Source organism: Magallana gigas, chromosome 2, assembly GCF_963853765.1.
Source record: "Magallana gigas chromosome 2, xbMagGiga1.1, whole genome shotgun sequence".
In the NCBI taxonomy this organism is placed as follows: Eukaryota; Metazoa; Mollusca; class Bivalvia; order Ostreida; family Ostreidae; genus Magallana; species Magallana gigas.
The window spans coordinates 52,634,940-52,657,301 of record NC_088854.1 but is presented as its reverse complement, the minus strand read 5'-3'; the positions used below and the strand labels follow the sequence as shown (position 1 = coordinate 52,657,301).

General features: G+C 32.2%; 1 protein-coding gene and 1 long non-coding RNA gene across 6 annotated transcripts in view; one reads left to right on the top strand and one right to left on the bottom strand.

Annotated features, from left to right (window-relative positions):
- LOC136273127 (sterile alpha motif domain-containing protein 9-like) overlaps window positions 1-22,362 on the bottom strand; it is a 58,161-nt gene that overhangs the window by 12,022 nt on the left and 23,777 nt on the right. For all 5 annotated transcript variants that reach the window (XR_010711324.1, XM_066077193.1, XM_066077195.1 and 2 more), the window contains 2 exons: window positions 19,463-19,780; window positions 5,399-5,624 (listed from right to left, as the gene is read on the bottom strand). Coding sequence is in view for 4 of the 5 variants with exons in the window: in XM_066077193.1 (XP_065933265.1) it covers window positions 5,399-5,624; window positions 19,463-19,760 (524 nt within the window). In the remaining variant the exon portion in view is untranslated. The remainder of the gene's footprint in view (window positions 1-5,398; window positions 5,625-19,462; window positions 19,781-22,362) is intronic.
- Window positions 1,702-3,593, top strand: LOC105347991 (uncharacterized). The gene is made up of 5 exons (XR_010710505.1): window positions 1,702-1,881; window positions 2,601-2,667; window positions 2,823-2,960; window positions 3,159-3,237; window positions 3,498-3,593. It is a non-coding gene; the product is annotated as an uncharacterized lncRNA (long non-coding RNA).

Genomic DNA, 22,362 nt, shown 5'->3' with positions numbered 1-22,362 from the left:
ATACGGAGCCTGATCGGCATAATCAAGGATGCTAAACAATGGGCCAATTGGCCTTAACGGTCACCTGAGTAGCATATATCCCATACACAAACTTGTCATGGAGTCTCATATATGCATCTAGTTAATTAGGTTTCATACTGTAGTAGAAAAAAATTTAAATTTGTAATGACGACCACATTTCAAAAAGAACTGTGAAACCTATAATTTTGGTGAAAAACTAAAAGATTTGGTCTACAAAATCATGAATTCAGTTTTCCTTTCAGGTGTGTGAGAGTAAAGAAGATAATTTTTTAACGTTATATGCATTTACATCCATTTTGGCCCTGCCCTAGAGTCAAAATCCATACCCCAGGGGACATGAAAATTGAAATTTCAGTAGAGGACTTCCTGGTAAACATAAATATTAGTCATTTTTTTATACAGATGTGTGAGAAAAGAGAAGATTTTTAAACATTATATGCATTAACACTATATTGCCATATAGCCCCCCCCCCCTCATGTCCTGAACCCCTGACCCAGGGGCCATGAATTTCACAATTTAGGTAAAGGAGACTGTGGATATCATAACCATGTATTCAGGTTTTTGCCCACATGTGTGGTAGTAGAGAAAAATATTTTTTAAGATTTAAAACATTTTTACTAAATGGCCATATTGGCCCCACCCTAGAGCCTGAACCCTTGACTGATGGGTCATGATTTTCACAATTTAGGTAGAGGGCTTCATGGACATATCATAATCATGCATTTAGTTTTTTTAACAAGTGAAAAGCTGTCAATGTGACAGCAAACCGGGTTTTCTTTTATGTAAACTGTATCCATAATCCATGTCAACCCTTATCCAGTGAAATGGAGTACCCTACATGTATATGCAACATTTTGCCAAAAAATGACTAAGTTCAAAAGATGGTATTTTTTCGATAAATTATCGGAAATCAAAATCCTAGCAATATGCACACCTCTGATATATGTACAATTGATCTGCAAAAGAACAACTTCCTATCTTGAGAACTGTAAGAGGAGTTATCCGTACAATGAGGGTTCCCTTTATGCAATATTTTGCCAAAAAATGACTAAGTTCAAAAGCTGGTATTTTTTTCATAAATTATCGGAAATCAAAATCCTAGCAATGTGCACACCTCTGATATATGTACAATTGATCTGCAAAAGAACAACTTCCTATCTTGAAAACTGTAGGAGGAGTTATCCGTACAATGAGGGTACCCTTTTGGCAGCCGTCCGCCCGCCATTTTCACCATTTTAATAACCGGATTTTTCCGTTGGAAAACCCGGCTAAAAATATATATGGTAGTAGAGAAAAAGATTTTCTAAGATTTAATACATTTTCACTATATGGCCATATTGGCCCCACCCTACACAGGTAAAATTGCAACATATGTTTCGAGTAACATATGTTGAACATACGTTGAACATATGTTGAACATATGAATTTTTCAAAGTATGTTGAACATATGTTTGAAATATATTGTTAACATATGTTTGAAAAATACGTTAAACATATTACAGACTCAAAACATATGTTGAACATATATTTGTGGTATTCATATGTTCAACGTATGTTTAACATATTTTGAACATATGTTTGTTTAAAACATATGATCAGCATATGTTTTCAATTTGCGTTATGTTGATTAAACATGTTTGTTGGCTTAAATTTTTAGATATGTAGTAATGAATGCGTGTATAAACAAATTATATAATCAACATTAGCCATGCATTTTTTTCATATGAAGTGTTTCGTTAACAAATCCGGATTTAAGCTTGAATCGGTTTTAAATTTAGTGTTCATAAACATACGTCAGATTTTACGTCACGGAGGCAGAAGATCAATCTGCAGGATGGATTTAAACTTGTACTTATAAGGTAAGAATGCGTTTTTATTTACCTATTTAAAATTATATAGTGGCAATGAGTCAATCTACGGGCTGTAGTTGTGTTCTTCTAGAAAATTCGAATTGAAAAACCATACTGTATAAAATAATGTAATGTCAACAACTGCAACCGACGGTCATCATTGTTGTTAAACTTTTTAAAAACCAGCTCTATAATTGAACCTCTGAGGCTGTTGAAATTGTTATAAAAATACAGTGAATAAATCATACAGTAATTACCATGTCTACGAATGACAGAATGTAGAATATCTCAGAAAAGGTTAGGTCTGTAAATTTCTTCACACAAAGCTACAACTCAACAGCTTACTGTCTATAGTTTATTTAGACCTTACAAGTTTAATGGTAAACAAGCATAAAAATGTAGATTTGAAAAATATATTAAGATCAGACGCATTTAAAAACTTGGAAAGTGAAAGTAGCCCCCAAAACTAGAGCAAAGCTCATTGCAAAGCAACGAGTATGTCTTATATTGCTGTTTTAAATCAGTTATTAATGGAAATAGTCTTTACAATCCCACAGGGAAATTCCTAATGAATTATTTTGTGTCAACACAAATTGTACAATGATTTATATCTTTTCATTGAAATATTTATATCAATTCAATTTATTTTTCTTTTTAAAAAATCTTTATCAATATTTATAGTGTAATTTTTATTACATGCAAATTGAAAAAAAGTGTTTTTATTTTAGGAATGCAGTGACTAGTGGACACATCACAGATGGCATCAAATAACACAGTGTCAGAGATTATGAACAAGTCAGTACATAATTACAAAAATTTCTTACATTTCTTCAAAACTGCAGCATGATGTTTATTTTTTAAACATGTAATATTATTGTAGGAAAGTTAATTAGGTTCAATGAATATCAAATAATGAGTAACACTGTTTGACAGAGTATTATAATTTGTAGCAAATGGATGTAGTAGTGCAGAGGTTTGTAAGATTTCTTGGATGCAGTCTGAAGACAATGAATAAATGAAAGATCCAGGATCCAGATATTCGTCCTGAGCTCAAAGATATCTGCACTACATTTTCTATACAAGTTATGGTAATTATATTTAAACATGGCTCTGACTGTATGATTGATGCTAATTATAAAATTTTCTTAGTTCTAATGATTTTTTGTAAGATTTTAAAATCTCACTTTGTAAACATAACACAAATATATTAATGGTTTTCCACTTCTTAATTTGCAAAATTTTAAAAGGTCTGATTGTGGTTACTTGCATTTGTATTAATATTTTAGACAGAAGTTTAGACTTGACTTGTGAAATGATAAACAGCACATCGAAAAAGAAGTTGGACAAAAAGTGGGATTAATGCAGGTATATAGTTATTAATTTCTCTCTCTCTCCTCTGTCTCTCTCTCTCTCTCTCTCTCTCTCTCTCTCTCTCCAGAACTTACAATGATGTTAGATTTCAACAAAATTTACTTAAGGAATAGAATGAAAAAACTTAAATCATGTTGTATTTGCAACTTGATCTTGATACTCTTCAAACTTTTATTTTAATAATGGAACAACATAGGCATTTATAAACTTATAAACCATCTTAAAAAGTGTTACATTCTCTGTTTCTTTTTCAGAAACTATTAAAGCTGCAGTGAGTGAGAACCATTCACAGGAGAATAACAAACTTGTCTATATGATATTTGCAACAATAAAAATGATATGTATTTTTATCTCTGTTTTTTTTTCATCAGATAGCTGGAGCTGCAAAATTAATGCAATTTTTAAAAGACTCAGTGTTGTAAAAACAGGATAATCAGTTGAAGAGGGTAATTCAGAAAGAAAATTTGTACCAACAATGAATTCAAAAATAAAAAAAAATATTTAACGGCATATTTTCAAATATGCATGACATATGTGATACATGTTGTGTAAATAATCCCAAAAGATAAAGAAAATGAGTAAACACAAAAATGAAATTAACATATGTTCAACATATGTCTAACATATATTTATAAACATATGGTAACCATATGGTTATCAAAAACATATGTTTAATATATGTTAAACATATGATGAACATATGTTTATGAACATATGTTTAACATATGGTGCTCGTTTTTTATGGCGAACATATGTTTCAGAACATATGTTCAACATATGTTAAACATATGTTGAACATATGTTGCAATTTTACCTGTGTAACTGTATTTGTCTGTCCGCCTGTGTGTCTGTCTCTCGTAGCAAATTTCATCAGAGTTTTCTTAGCGCAGATGCTTCATATTTTAACTCATTCTTTTTTAGGCGTGTTATATAGTGGGATCTATTTTTGTACCAATCAAATTCCATGTCAACTTCCACTTATATGTCGACTTTGTTTAATTCTAGATTATATTTCTTATCAAATTTGTATCACAGATATCTCAGCAACTATCAATCGCAACTGCTTGAAATTTTAACACTTTTTGAGGCATTCCACATGGTGGGATTCATTTTTGAGGACTTTGTTTATTTATAGCCTTAATTTGTAAACAAATTTACGACACAGATTTTTAGAAACTTTTTTTTTAAGATGCATGAAATTTTAACAGATTCTTTGTCAAGGCATGGAATGGATTTAGTTTTTAACTAATTTCATGTCAACTTAATTAAGCTTCATGTTAAATGTTGACTTTGCTTATTTTGTAAATTCACATCAGCATGGGGGTATCTCTAGTGAGCTTTGTCTCACAGATATCTTATTTTGTATGATATGATATTGCATAATTTTAAGAAATAAACTTTTCTATGATGTTATTATAGTTACATGTTTTATAGTTGACCTAATATGGTTTATACATATTCAGTTAATTCCAAATCTATTTGAATAAATGTATGAAATAAAATTAGGGATGCGGGGGGGGGGGGGGGTGACCACTCTCCCCATTAGTTTTTTATTCTTCAAATCAGTCTTTTGTCTGAAATTCTCATTTGGGACAGTGATAAAAATTGTAGTAAAATTTGACCTAAAGAACACAATTTAGAGATATGACGTCCTAAATACCCACTCACTGGTTTAAAAAAAATCATTGGTATCGATCATTTTCCACTTGGCCGATTCGGAAACAGAAAGAATTAAGGCCATGTTCATTTATATATCATCCCATACAGTTTAGATTTTTCACCCCTTAGCTAAATTTCGAGCAATGCAGTTTGGTTTTTTATTCAATTTTAAAGTATAGTGTAAAGTATTATTTACCGCGCTTGCATGGGATATCATCTAGTATATCATATGTATAAGATACTTTAACAGTACCCATGCACCTGTACCCATACTATTGAATTTATATTCGTGGGGGACCAATTTTCGATGATTGCCAAGGTTCTTTGAGATGTTGTTTTACTTGTAAATCAGGATAGTGTATTTGAAATTCGTTGGGAGTGTTTATTCGATGGTGAGGGCTACACACGAAATCGACCATAATTGAACTTTCACTAATTCTAAAAACTCTTTAGTACTCAATTGAATCAGACTAATTTGACTTTTATTATTAGTTACCTGTTGCCTTTTTTTTTTCTTTTCTTGGGTTTAGCAGTTGGGAAAAGTTTCTTAAGTAATGCTTCAATGAGAAGCACATTTTTATCCTTCCAGTGTTTTCCTGCTGTCAATAATCCGAATTCAACTTCTTTTACAATTTCTTGCATCGGTACGCTATAACCGCCGCTGGATGTTTCGTATGTGTCTGCAAGTATGTCATGGACTTGGTTTTCCACTTCTTGTTGAGCTAAACAGTAAATGCAAAAATAAAAATATATTTCAGAACACTTGCCAAAAAAAGAGTTTTTATAATCAATGATGTTTTTGGGAATTTCATTTGGGAATTAACGTATCTAGCATTGCAAAAAATACACAAAGGTCAACCAGTCCATTCTCTCATTACAGCTTTTGATCAATCACAAGTCATCGGCTCTCGGGCTAATAAAAAGCGATCTTGGGCTAATATAGGATGCGGTGCAAGAGTCGTAAGTAATTTTAAACGACTGAATATTTGGGAACCGTCTTAGAAGTACAATGTAGTTATTGATTAGGGAAGTATCAATCATAAGCAATTCTTCAAAATTCTTTAATCGTTCATATTCTTAATTCTAATATTCAAAGTCTTTATCTGATAAGAAATATCATTATTAAGATCTTCCATTTCCGAACAGAAGACCTTACTATTATTCTGAAAATTTTTCAGATTTCTTTATATTTTGTTTTCTTCTAGACGTCAACTTTGATCCTTTATATCTAGCTTGTTTGGTCACCTACTGTATTTATTTTTAAATTTTCAGGTCGGATAACATGCCGCGTGATGTTTTCGTTTCATATTTTACTTGATGAAAATGATAATGTTTAGGATTTATCGTCATTCTAAAGATTAACAACAGCTGCTATCATTCAAAGTTGAAAATGACCTCGAGTAAATTTTTATTCCATCTCGAGTTCTTCGCTAAATGAAAAAGAGTGTTATAATTGCAATAGGGATGTTTAAGATGCATTCTCTTAAGTCGAAATTACCGTGTCGAAATTACCGTGTCGGAACACATTTTCTACGATACTTTGCATCAGTTGATAATTTCCACAACTACGCGAAGATTGCTCCGACACTAACTTATGTTTTAGATTTCAATGAACCTGCTTCGTTTGTAGTCTCGTTCAACCAGACGCTCGGCTGTCTCCGTAAAACTCCGACGAGAAGATCTCTGCTTGTCGGAGTTTTACGGAGACAGCCGAGCGTCTGGTTGAACGAGACTACTTCGTTTGAAGTTTGTAATTTAGTGAAAAGTCAAAGGTAAAGAACGGTCTCAAAACGATATTGTGTTAATTTTATCAGAACTCGTCATTTAGAGCAAATATCATGATTTGATACTGAAGCTATGTTCACTTGATAAAACAAACCGGAATTTTCAAAGGCAGCTCCCATGGCGGCGGGAAATTTAAATTAAACGGTCGGTTTTCCAGATTTATTCATTGTACCGGGGTTTTAAATGAAAATAAATACGATTTACAATTATATTAGATGATAATTAATTGATCTATTGTACAATAAATTTTTAATTTCCTTCCCCTTTAAAATAGCTCATTAGCTCATTTCATAAATCGGAACACTTTTTACCCCCCCCCCCCCCACGTGAAACAGAAATTCCTTTTTAAGGGTTTAATAAAAATTGTTATTCAGCATATTCATACCAAAGGGTTTGTTGTTTCACCGGGGGAGGGGACATATGTCTACAGACTAAAATAAATTCCATAAAAAGCATTTTGCTTTGTAACGTTTCAAAATATAGCTAACAAATATGAATTAAAATAAACATTTACTTTAATATCTAACGCATACATGTGATTATTTTAAAGTTTATATGCACAATATGCTAAATAATAGTTTTCTCACTCATACAAACCGATTTCAATGCAGAAATTTGTAGACCCCCCATAACCAAACCTTTCGTTTAAAATTTATAATTATTTATAATAATTATTTGACTACAAATCTTATTTTGGTATTATAAATCGATCAGGAATTGATTATACTTTATAGTAGATAACTTTGTTTCTGAATATCTGACAGAAATTCCGAAAGATTCGGATTGAAAATGTAGGCGGGGAACGGGTGTTTGCGTTTGAAGTTCTTTGAACGAATACGGTATTGATTTCGATAGATCTAGAACGCTTTCTTTTACAGTATTACAAAATACCAATTTAAGATGAAGACAATATCATAATTGCTAAGATGATTTCTAAAATGTAAACTTACTATTCGTCAATATAATTAGTTGAATCCAAAGCCGTTAATTTTTAGTTACGGTTATTTGAGATATGAATTATGACTCGCACCGCGTTTGGCGTTTCTAACTATTCGCAAAACATCAACAAAGTAAAATATCAAACTGCCTTCATCAGCAACTTATAAACTGTGTTGTACATACAAAATTTTAAAAAGGTAATTAAAATAAATTGTGATTTATAAATGTACTCAATATCCACCGGGAAGAAATGTTTATCAATATCGCTGTAGCCTAAGCAATCGAAGGAAATTAACAAAATGTATATGGACAGATTGACAAATTAACAGCAGTTCAGGCCTGCACTGTGTGTGGCAATACAAATAAACAGTTCAAGCGTTGAATTTTTAAAAGTTTTTGTGTAAATGCAAAGCTGCGAGGCTATAAAGTCAAACAATGTGTATGGTGAGTGTTTTAATCGGCTGTTCAAAGTGTGAGCGTGAAAATTTATTAAGACACATATCTTGCATCTTATTTAGGCGAATGAAATCGTCCAGCAGTTAGAGAAAATTTGGCTTCTGAAACAAAACTCCCTGGCATTTTAGTTCTTCATGTTAACTGTTCAAACTGTATGTCAAACTTATGGTTTTGTTTACTAAAAATAATTCAACATCAATTATTGATTAACAATGTACATCCATCCACACTAGTACAGTCTTGTTGCGATGACACCCCCCCCCCCCCCCGACCGTGATACATGTATATATTTTATTAAAACAGAATTACACACGTACTTTCATGTGGCAGAAGACAAGCTGGAACTCGATGTTAACTATCAGTTACCGATATAATTGCTTTGGAAATGTTTTTCTCCTTTAGTAAGTAGTAACTGATGATTGTGAAAACCATAGAGTAATGCGCATAAAAACACATATTTCTTCTTTCTTCGAATTTTTGTCTAGTATGATACTAAGAAAATATGCTAAACTTAATATGGGAAATTACTCATTATCTTTAACCCCTATTCAATTAACAAAACAAGCCAACAAGCAGAATTGATCCCGTTAAATATTACAAAAAATAAACCTCCAAAACATACTACACACACAACGTAGCTTTTTTTTTTATCTTTGTCATCGTTGTAGATTCATATTTTTTACTTATATCATCATTAGAATATATTTACGGCATTTTGTAAATTATTCAATTAATGCTGAAACTTCAAAACGTGCATGTATATATACGCCAGACTTATGCACATTCAGTCTTGCCTGGCAACTTGTTGTAACTATATGGTTTTTTTTAGCATTTTGAGTTCATCATGTGAGAGAGAGAGAGAGAGAGAGAGAGAGAGAGAGAGAGAGAGAGAGAGAGAGAGAATTTTCTGTCCTTTTCACATCGATATCATAGTACTGATAACTCTATTCGTTACAAAATCGTAAATATTATTAGTAGAGCATAATAAAAAGAATAAAAATACCCCCCCCCCCAAAAAAAAAAGAAGCATGCTCGAAAAAGCAATGTTACAATGTTTCAGATGTGCTGGCACGACATAGAACCCCTCGCTGATCAATATTTTGATTTTTTTCTTGAATTTCTTTTTAATTGTTCTCGATCTCTCTTTATTGTTGTTTGTTAGTTGTAAATCTACGCTCATTGTGCATATATTTTTGTATTTTAAATATTGATATTGTTAATGTAAAAAGTCTGCCTCTTTAAGACAAAATAAATTGACATAATCAAGAAGAGCCTAACAATCTCTACTACCTGCAGGTATGTAGCTCTCAGTCTCAATAAAAAAACTATGGGACCTGCCACCCAGATCGTCCATTCGAATTTCTTAAATATTGCATTTATTTCCTATGCGTAAGCCGGTTGGCCAATTACTCACCGAGACAAAGTGGTTCGTTCTTAGTATTTTAAGTTTTAACTGCACAGGGACCAAGCCCGATTTAACATTATAATTTTAATGTTATCATAAATGAAGAAAGGTGTCGAACTCTGACCCAGATAAAAAAAAACTACCAACTCAATTCAAAAGCCTAATAAATCAATCAATTTTTAATACACTTGCAATGTGCATGTCTTTTTTTTCAGAAAAATAATCATTATGTCTGAGATACGACTCCGAGAGAATAATGACGTATATCTCCGCTAATTTATAACCCATCAACTTGATATTTGGCGTAAGTGTATCTCAGACATTACTTTTTTGAAACATACATGCAAATTGCAAGTGTTTTAAAAATTGATTGATTTATTAGGCCTATGAAGCGAGCTGGTAGTTTTTTTTATCTGGGTCAAAGTTCGATCCCTTTCTTTATTTATGGTTACATTGAAATTAATGTTAAAACGGGCTTGGCCCCTGTGTTTAACTGCGTTAAAAAGTGATATTGGCATTCCGATAATTTTGAAAATCGTTAATTAAATGAATATGATTAAAATACCAAAACAAGAGGCTCATGGGCCACATCGCTCACCTGAAGAACACCAGGTATGATAAAATGGGCTTATTGGTATCATAATACAAATTATCTTGACAATGTTAATACATGTAGATCCTATTATATAAATAAAAATTCTTTTCCCCCTGAATATTCTTATGTTTATCATCATTAGTCATTAGTCATTTCTAACAGAATGATTTTATAGTAATATCACATGTTAAGCATTGCAGTTCTCAAAAAGATCCTAAACAATTGTTTATATATAGGATATAAACCTACATCATACTCTGAACGCTTTGTGAGGCCCAAGAATCATATTTTTCAGAGCCCAACAAATTGGGAATAATAACTTGCATTCCGAAAAGTGGTAAATCTAAACAGTATCTAAAAAACTGGAGACCAGTATGCCTTTTAAATGTTATTTATGAAATTGCATCAGGCTGTATTGCTAATAGGTTACAGTTATACATGGATAAATTAATTAGCAGAGATCAAACTGGATTCCTGAAAGGTAGATTCATAGGTGAAAATATCAGATTAGTATGTGATCTAATGAACTATACCGAAAGAAACAATATTCCAGGTTTACTTATGTTAATTGACTTTGAAAAAGCCTTCGATTCTATATCATGGGAATTTGTTTTTCATACACTTGACCTATTTAATTTTGGAAATTCAATAAAATTTTATAATGGCATAAAAACATGTATTATTCAAAATGGAATAATATCGGACTATTTTTACCCTCAAAGAGGGTACAGACAGGGTGACCCAATATCATCCTACTTATTCTTGCTCTGTGCAGAAATATTAGAAACAATAATTAGAAATAATAAAGACATTAAAGGTATAAAAATAGGAGATACTGAATACAAAATTTCACAATATGCAGATGATACTTCTTTATTTACAAATGGATCACCAGAAACATTAGACGGTATTCTTAGAGAACTAGATTTTTTTGCGGATATATCAGGGCTAAATATAAACTTTTCTTAGACAAAGATGGTGTGGATAGGAAGTAAAAAATTCTCAAAAGAAACTTTTCATCACTCGAGATGGAAACTTGATTGGAACAATACAAACTTTGACTTGCTAGGGATAAAATTTTCGGTAAACTTAGATGATATGATAAACTTAAATTACAATGTAAAACTAGACAATATAAAAAAAACTAATAAAGCAGTGGAAACTACGTAAATTAACAATATTAGGAAGATTAACTGTCATAAAATCCCTTATAATTCCAAAAATGAATCATTTGATATTTACATTACCAAATCCAAGTAAAGACTTCTTAGAAAACTTTGAGAGAGAATTATACCTTTATCTTTGGGGAAGCAAAATACACAACGTAAATAAACAAACTATTACACAAGACTATAGATCTGGCGGTCTTAAAATGGTAGATTTTAATGACTTTATTCTGACCTTGATAAGGAGACTAACTCATTCAAAATCTATATGGGTTAATTTGTTAGAGACAAGTCTAAATAAACCAGTGAACAGTTTATGGCTAAGAGGAACATACTTTCTATCCAGACTTGGTAATATAATGCATAACTGTTTTTGGAAAGAAGTATTTTATAGCTGGCATTTCAGCCCTGAAAAATGAAAACATTCACAGTGAACACATATGGTATAACCCACATATTAGAATCGATAGTAATTCAGCTTTCCTAAAAAGTTATTTTAATGCAGGCTTTATATTTATAATTGATCTTTTTGATTCAGAAGGCAATTTCATAAGTCTTGAATCCCTTAATAATTTACATGTAAATACAAACTTTTTAGAATATGCTGGACTTAAAAAGACTGTGTTGGATAGAATTGGTACTTACAATATGAAAGACGCAAGAATTAAAATACAAGCACATATCAAATACAATTGCAATTTTCAAGAAAGCAAACAAAGGTTGTAAAGATATGTATAATATTTTAATAAGTAAAAATAAAGAAACAATCAAAGCAGTTTATAAATGGCACGAAGAAGGTTATAGATTTAGTGACTCAGATTGGGGTAAAATTTTTGAGCTCCCTTTTAAAACTACAAAGGAATCTAAATATCACTGGTTACAATTTCAAATATTACACAGAATAATTGCAGCAAACTTCTTTATAACGAAATTAAAACTAACGGACAATGAGCTTTGTACATTTTGTAAGGTAGAAATTGAAACCATTGAGCATCTTTTTTATGATTGTCCTAATGTTAAAGAGATATGGTGTGCAGTTGAAGAAATGTTTCTATCAAGGTTTAATTTTCCAATAGCTTTTGATAAGATATATGTATTATTCGGTAAATTTAACAACAATAATGTTTACAAAGGTCATAATTTATTGACACTTGTTGTGAAACAGTTTTTTTTTGCCTGTAAATACAAAATGGTACCCAAATTGGATATGAGTGCATTGTTTACCATAATAACCGATAGATTACTTATTGAAAAATATTTACTTTTAAAAAATTGTAATTTTACTCAGTATGAAAAACACTTGAAAAAAATTTGTGATCTACTCTGACTGATGATATTTTCAATGAAAAATCGACTTTGATAAATTTATGTATGTCAATAGATTGACAATTTTACTTATCTAAGTGCTCCAATACAATGTTTCTGTACATAATACAATCAGTCTTTCTTTCTTTACTTTCTCTCCTATAACTTTCACTAATTGTATATTTATATGCATATACATTTAGATAGATAGATAGATAGATAGATAGATAGATAGATAGATAGATAGATAGATAGATAGATATATATATATATATATATATATATATATATATATATATATATATATATATATATATATATATATATATATATATATATAACACTAGCTAATGAGAATTTTTTTTTTGAAATTGAAATTTCACTTGCTATTATACCAATGACATGTTTATATGCAATTGTGAAAATGTCAAAAATAAAAAATTTAAAAAAAAAAAAAAAAGAAAAAAAAAAAGAATCGTCCAGGGACCAAAGTCTAAACAATTTTTAAAGAATCACCTGGCTGATTTTAAAGATTTACTCTATTTATTCCTATGTAAAAATTCGACCCCCATTGTAACCTCACCCTACTCCCGGGGGTCATAATTTTCATAACTTTGAATCAACAGTAGATCAGACTGCTTCAACACATTTAAGTTTCAGCTTTCCTGGCTGATTAGTTTCTGAGAAGTAGATTTTCAAAGATTTACTCTATCTATTCCTATGTAAAAATTTGACCCCCATTGTGGTCCCACCATATTTCAGGGGGTCATGATTTTCACAACTTTAAATCAACAGTACATTAGAATGCTTCAACACAAGTTTCAGCTTTGCTTTCTAGGGTAATTAATTTCTGAAAAGAAGAAGTTTAATGATTTACTCTACATATTCGTATGTAAAAATTCGACCCCCATTGTAGCCCCATCCTGCCCTTGAGGGTCATGATTTTCACACCTTTGAATCTACACTACATGAGTATGCTTCCACACAAGTTTCAGCTTTCTTTTCTGATTAGTTTCTGAGAAGAAGATTTTTAAAGATTTATTAAATATATTCCTATATAAAAATCCAATCCCCATTGGGGCCCCATCCTACCCTTGAGGTCATGATTTCACAACTTTAAATTTACACTACCTTAGGATGCTTTCACACAAGTTTCAGCTTTCATGGCCAAATGGTTTTTAAGAAAGAGATTTTTGAAAATTGCTCAACTTTCTTAATAACTCTTAAATTCCCCCTTTGAGAAAAGCATGATTCTTAACTTTCACAACTTTTGAATCCCCTTGGCATAAGAAAGTTTCGCGCCAAGGGTGGTTGAAATTGGCTCAGTTTTTTAGAAGATGTTGAAAATGTGAAAAGTTTATGGACAGACAGACGACAGAAAAATTAGCCTAGTTGAGCTAAAAAAAAAACCTCGGTCCTTCCCATGCAGAGATTAAGGGGGGTGTAAAGGGGTCAAAATCCCTCTGTATACCATTCCTTTAAACTACATGATAGAAATATCAAAAACATGCCTCAGACCCCCTCCCTCCCCCCCCCCCCCCCCGTGGAAAACTCAAATAATTACCCCCCCCCCCTTGGGAAAAAAATTCATGATCCGCTCTTGATCCCCCTCCCTAAAAAACAAAATCATCCCTCAGAACCATCTGTAAAAAATTTCAGGATGTCCGCAGATAACTGTATTTTTTAAAAGATTCATTGGTGCTAGCTGCGTTCGTTAAAAAATGCACGTAAAATGTTATGTCTTTCGACCCTCGTACCGGGCATACCCACAGAGTAAATATAATCGTTGTCTCTGCGATTCTGTCAATATTTAGCAAATTATAATGATTACGAGGGTCAATAAAAAATACGAAAACAATGTCGCTGTCTGTCATGTAGTTTTCATGAAAGTCACAATTAACTCATTTATAGATGCACAAACCAAATATTTCATTATTAAGTTTCATAAGTTCGTTACATTTGTTAAAAATGTAATTTTATTTTACTATTTTGTATTTTACTAAATCAAAAGCAGCATGCCTTGTCAACACGGAGCACGGTAATGGGGAAACATGACATCATGACGAAGTATATATTACCTCATCTTTATTTCAGACTAAACACCACTAAACAGCACTATCTAGTGTCTTTTCTACCGCATTTTAAAACGACCCTATATGTGATTTACTTCTTATCTGCTCACAAATGATCGAGAAATAAAAGTGATTTTTCTGATGTTATATACTGATAATCTTATTTCTCCTGTGATGTCCAAAACACAGTGTACACCATCTAAAGTATTGTATGACATTAAACCACAAATGCAAAATTTTTTTTTTTTTTTTTTTTTTTTTTTTTTTTATAAATTATTGTTGTAAAAGTTTTTGTCAAAAGCGCATTTTCAGAGCTTGCATCGATGTTGTTCATGGTTAAACTCATACTTTTATCACTTGTCGCTGCTCTGTGACGTACGGCGACTTCATTTTGTTTAGTCAATTTTAATGAGGACTACCTGTTTTAATAAACGATTTTTGTTCAAATAAACAATATATTCCATCATAATTTTATCCATAGAATATCACCATAATGCTCAGTTTGGTGTTTAAATATTATATGATTTAGACCCAGTTCTTAAAATAGATATAAAGGGATATATTTATTTTTAGCTTAAACTAATGGGAGTTATTGCTTTATTACGTCTACCAAGGTTTCTGATAATATGACGTTAAGTAAAAATGCTACGGCAAAAGTCTTCGTATTTTTTGAATGGTCCTCGTACACATGTTTCTTAAAGTAAACTGCATATGCAAAAAAAAAAGTGCGGAGAATCAAACCATATACAATTTTTAAATATCTCTTTTTTGTAATGCTGCCTTCAAAATAATCGAAATTGTATCGATATGATTACGTATTCAAAACGATGAATACAGTAATTGACATTTCTGAGCATGCATCGTTTAAGAGATTACAAGATACTATATATTACTAAAACCGATTTGGTTTGACTTTTCCGATCGCGTCGCGTTCAACTTTTTCAGCTACGTCATACATAAACAATACCCGCACCTTAACCACAGTTTTTTTATTGGTGGATTCAGCTTACCGCTGATTGGCTGCTGGTTAACTAAGACTAAATTATGCACGGACAGAACAACAACATACCAGAGAATGAAAAATTCACATGGGTACTCGTGACTGTCGAAATTGGGCTATTTTTCGAAAGTGTACACTTGTGATAAAACAATACATACGGTACATAACATATATAGCTGTAGCTCTGTGTATAAATTTTGGGTTAGAAAATATAAAGCTACAGAGCATACAATACTTACATGTACAAAAAAACTTTACGGCAATTTGCCGCGTATAAAAATAACACTATTTTTTAAAAATATTTACATCATACCATACCACATTTTGTGCAAATAATCCATTTAAATAATTCTTCATTTAGTTTACTACTGTTAATAATTGTAGCTAAACCCGCCCCAAACTTTCTCCTGTTAAACAACCTTTAACCGTACTCGGAAAGCGGATCAAGAACTGTATTTTTTATGTATGTAAACAAACCAGTGTTCATGTATGGAGCGGGTGATCGGGGGTTCAGAGACAGGTAAAATAAAGAAATCTGCAGTAAATGGTTTGTGGATATTTTAGTATATATATTTACACCGAAAGTGTTAGGGCAACAGAAGAGAAACGAATCGGACACTTGCCTAATGAAGACGCACATGTACAAACCTCCTTGCACTCTCAACTTCCGTCTCGTTCTTTCACACCATCGTTCAATACTTTTATTGACTGTCGATTGCCGCAGCCGATCGAAAGGTGTAGAAATCGAGGAATTCATACCTATCACTTTGACTGGCAAGTTAGTAGGTAATACATGTGCATTATACATTAACGGTATTTACATGAAATGAACGCTTAGCACATGCAACTTTTAAATATTATATTTTTTATAACGCCGTACTCTGGACCGTAGCTTGAGGCTATGGTTTAACGCCCGTTTACACAGAGAGAGATAGAGAGAGAGAGAGAGAGAGAGAGAGAGAGAGAGAGAGTTTAGCACAGAATTTAAACATACGGGATAGTCGATTTTGAATGAATAATATTGGGGGGAAATAAACTGTTCTGAGAAATCCTTCAGCTCTGGCATTGCATAAGCGTATACTGATAACTCGGCCTAAAAATAGGAGTTAACCAATCATATAGTTTTCACACCGGCGGCGTGTATAATTTATGCATGACGTAGCTGACAGAAATGATCGTGACGCTATAGGAAAAGTCAAACCAAATCGGTTTTGATAATAGTTATGCAATTAAAAACAATCGATAAATTACATGTATATATATTAGTTCCAGACAATCCCCGAACAATTGATAAAAAATAAAAAGAGCCGAAAGTCCTATGGCAAAGATATTTTCATCTAATCTGATAAAACACACAGCACAACGAAGAAAATAACGAGTTGGTTGTATTAATTTTTATGATAAATTTTAATATACTTGCAGCAACTTGTTTTGAAGTTTAACATTTTACAATTTTCATAAAAAATCGAGTTCGTTACTGTAAGCATTTCTAATGGTAATTGTATGATCATTGCCATAGTATGAAGTAATGGAGAACACATTTATTTGTACATTACTCTAATACAAAGTTCAACTTATCATTTTTCTCTTGGAGATTATGTATTTCAAACCATTTTGTTTTTTTTATTGCATTGTAATGAATGAAATCTTAATGCATTAATTTATATGATTTCAAGGGACTACATGATAGAATAGAAATGGATTAGTTCAAATTTTCCAGTCAATTCAAATTTTAATTTCTGTCATATTTTTGCGTAAATAATTGATATGAATGTCATTTCATGATATTTTTTACCACATTTTATTTCATTTAACACGGCACATAGAAGTTCCAATATATCATTTATATAAAATTTAATGACATTCAGGTCTTTAGTATTTCAGGTCTTTAGTATGTCCCACATACCGATGCCGATGCATTGTTTTGAAAAGAAATTTTCTGAATAGATTATAGTCTTGATAAAAACACGCCAAACACGACAATCTACTAAGTATGACCTATTTTTTATTTATGAGTAAAACTAACAAGAGGCCAATTGGCCTTAATGGTCACCTGAGTAGCATATATCCCATACACAAACTTGTCATTGAGTCTCATTATGCATCTAATTAATTAGGTTTTATACTGGAGTAGAAAAATTTTAAATTTTTAATGACGACCACATTTCAAAAAGAACTGTGAAACCTATTATTTTGGTGAAAAACTAAAAGATCTGGTCTACAAAATCATGAATTCAGTTTTCCTTTCAGATGTGTGGGAGTAAACAAGATAATTTTTTAACGTTATATGCATTGACATCTAAACATCCATTTTGGCCCTGCCCTAGAGTCAAACCCCATCCTTGAGGGGACATGAAAATTAAAATTTCAGTAGAGGACTTCCTGGTTATCATAATTATTAGTCAGTTTTTTTATACAGCTGTGTGAGAATAGAGAAAAATATTTTTAAACATTATATGCATTAACACTATATTGCCATATTGCGCCCCCCCCCCCTTTCATGTCCTGAACCCCTGACCCAGGAGCCATGAATTTCACAATTTAGGTAAAGGAGATTGTGGATATCATAACCATGTATTTAGTTTTTTGTCCACATGTGTGGGAATAGAGAATAAGATTTTTTAAGATTTAATGCATTTTTACTATATGGCCATATTGGCCCCACCCTAGAGCCTGAACCCCTGACCCAGGGGTCATGAATTTCACTATGAAGGTAGAGGGCCTCATGGACATCATAACCATGCATTTAGTTTTTTAAAAATATATAAGGTAGTACAGAAAAAGATTTTCTAAGATTTAATACAGTTTTACTATATGGCCATATTGGCCCCACCCTAGAGCCTGAACCCCTGACCCAGGGGTCATGAATTTCACAATTTAGGCAGAGGGCTTCATGGACATCATAATCATGCATTTAGTTTTTTAAAAATATATGTGGTAGTAGAGAAAAAGATTTTCTAAGATTTAATACATTTTTACTATATGGCCATATTGGCCCCACCCTAGAGCCAGAACCCCTGACCCAGGGGCCATAAATTTCACAATTTTGGTAGAGGGCTTCATGGACATCATAACCATGCAACCAGTTTTTTCCTCACATGCGTGGAAGTAGAGAAGAAGATTTTTGAAAATTTGGCTTTTTTTGCATATTTGGCCCCGCCCGTGGCACCCCAGGAATGGTAGAGCCATGAATTTCACAATTTAGATTCTTCTTACCATAGAGATGCTTCACACCAAAAATGGTAACGATTGGCCTGGTAGTTTTCAAGAAGAAGTTAAAAATGTAAAATTGTTAACGCACGACGCACGACGCACAGACGCACGACGACGGACGAAGACCAATTGCAATAGGTCACCTGAGTGACTCAGGTGACCTAAAAATATGTGATATTTTTCAAAAGGCATAAAACATATTTCTACACGCAAATTTACCTTTAATTCATATAAATAAGCATAATATCAATTCTATTAAAAAAGAACTATCCCGCAGAAACGCAGTAACAATATTTAAATGTATATCAAATAACGGACCTCCTTCCGGCGGCCCGTAATCATCATGAAACACACTCTTATGTATATCGAAAGAATGTGTCTCGTTTACTAAGGGCCAATAATCTAACATTGTATCATGGCCAGGTATCAATTTCGTATTACGTCACAAGTATGAGGCAGCTGTAACGGGAGACCGAGTCGTTGCTTTGCAACTGCTCGTTTCTAGTTAGTAACTACATTGTGAAATGAAAAACAAATAATTGGCTCGCAGATATACTTAAAGTGAAATATACAGTGCTTTTGAAAAACTACAAATGGCTTTTATGGTATTGTATAAAAGGATACCTTTTTCTATTTGGAGTGGGTCAACTTCTGTTTCCCTTATTGCCGTTGCTAAAAAATTATAGCCACTCTTATCCAATGACTCACAGAATGTGCCAAGACATCCAGGTTTTGTATGCAGTATTCTCAAAAGCTGACGTACTCTGTTATAGGATATAGATTCAGCTTTGATGCGCTCAATATCTACTTCTGAAATTACGCCAGATTCATATAGATGATCCAACAGTTCACCTGGTAATATAATGTTCTCTATTAAGCCTACGCAATTTTTACGTAACTTCTCTCTTTCTTCAAAATTCATTTTCTGTCTGTCAGTGGTATCTGGAAAAAAGAAATATTAGAATCGTAACTTCAATCTAAAGATGATTTGCAAATATCTCAATTAAAAAAAGTCAAAACTTAGCGCGAATAAAAAATTCTAAGTCAAAACTTAGCGCGGCATAAACATAGAGCTCTAGTTTACAAAAAAGTGTAATTCGATCAAGTATATAATATAGTGTCCTTGCGTTTGCAATATAATAAAAACGAGAGCGATTCACCAATGTCATTTAAACAATACAATCCTTTCTTTGGTGATTCATGCGGGATATGAAGGTGGCGACATTGCAGAAAAAAATTACAAAACTCGCGTAATTTTTTTTGTTTATATTAACATTTTTCTTTTAACAAATTAACGAATTGATCGTAAAAAGCACGAAAACTTGATAAAAGAAATTGATAACTCGTCTGATATAGAAAATTTGAGTCTGACATCATCATGAATGCTAGTATTCCGTGCAGTCCGTGGTTTTTTTTTTTTAGGTTACTGAAGGTTTCGACCGATCGATTATCTTATTGATTTGAACTGGATCGTATGTATTTCAGTCCTTTCAGTTTCTATATAGCTGTGAATTCGATCAATTATCGCAAGAAATAGAGGAGTAAGTATATAAATATCATACAGTAATTTGACCCTCATATGTATTTTTCTATTTTTGATTATTTCAAAATTTAGTTAAAGTGACTAGACTAGATATAAATTTTATTTACTTCAAACGATTATGTTAGTGCAGATTTGCGTTGATAAATAGCCATATAAACCTAATAAAAAACTATCTTTGGTGATTTCATGCGGGTATACCATAACGGTAGAGATCATTGCTGAAAAAATAACGTAGTGTTTTGTTTCGTTTTGTTTTTTGCAGTGCATGCTACCTTCATAGCCAACATGAATCACACATCACGGGATTCATGGAAATCCATTTTGAACATTTTTACAGACTGATATGAGAACACTGACTGAAAAGTTAAATCAATTTTATGTGGACTCAGTTGGCGCTTACACATGCATAATTATACACTTAAATACTACTATATTAAAAAAATCAAAGTACTGAAATTACTGAAAAGTGTTAACCTAGCTTGGTTCTAAAGGACATTTACTTTGTGGCAGCGTGGCAGCCTTAGATTCACAATAGTCTGTACTTTATATATTAACAATAACATGTGCAACTATGTGCGTAAACCCATGAAACTATCGGGTAGTTCCCTAACCAGTTTAACTGATGTTAATTTCTGCTCACAGGGGCGGTTATTTGATGCACCGGAAGTAGAAGTCTAACGACAATAAAGCGCTTAGCTATGCTTAGCGCTTTAATAATAGACTCCAATTTTTGGGCTTTAGTACTGTCTTTTGCTTTATATATTTTAAACATCATTGGTACTTGAAGATTACCAATTTGTTTTTATTTTTTCTCAATCAAGCCTCGCTTGTTAAAAATCAGCAAAAATTCCTTTAAAAAATCCGGAAATCATCTGAATTATTGGATTTTACAATCTTGCGCATGCGCATTACATTCCCGCTTAATCACGGGAGGCTCTTTAGTTTGTTTAATATGTTTCCACAATATTACGTTTGCATGGATAAACTCAGAAACGATTTTACAAATACGTTAAATTTTCATTGAAAATTTGTCATATCTGTTCATTAAAGGATTTACGGGATAAACCTCTAACTCAGTGCATTTAATATGAAAAAACCAAGAGTTCCGAATGTCAACACAGTGTGAATATTCGATGCGAGTAATAAACGTTCGTGAAAAACTTAAGTGTTGAATTCTTCTTAAATATGAATCAAATTTATAGATGAAAGGTATTTACGGCCTCAAACTGGTTTGTTAAGAATAATTTGACTGTTATTTTTTAATGCAGCTTCGTTAATTTTCTCCAAAATTGTTTCGGAGCGATTCTGCTACATTACAGGTATATGGGAGGCATTTAAACTGTAGTGAAAGCCTGTCCCGAGACACAGTTAGATTATTCTAACTAAGTAGAGTGTAGTGAAATTAATATAGCATTATTGTAGGCTTATATTGTAGGCTTAAAGCTTAGTTATGATGGTGTATCCAGAGACATAACGAACAGAGATTGGCAACTCCGCCATTAGCGTAATTTGTTGTTGAAAAATGGTACGGAATCAACCTTACTTTGAGAACTACATTTTAGTAAACTGAGATAATGATCTTTAACCAAATGTATATTGTTTTAATGAAAAGTGTACATAGGTTTTAGACATTTTTTAAACAAAAAATTGAAAAATAAGATTAATATGTAGAAAATATATTTGCCAGCTATAAAACATCCGATTCGGCAAAATCTCGGACGACGGGTAGCCAACTGCCTCCTAAAACTCTTCTATTAATATTGTTTATAAGACATAAACTGATGAAAATATAATATTTTGAATGTTTTGGTAATAGGTTTTATCTGTTTATATTTCGATATAGTTGTTCATTAGAAAGATATACTGATTTAAACTGGGAACACTTTACAATAGGGACCGAGGGATTTCGCGAGATTTCAATCAGTTGCCAATCTCTGTTATTTATGTCTCTGGGTGTGTCGATGTATCTATTTCGTAAATG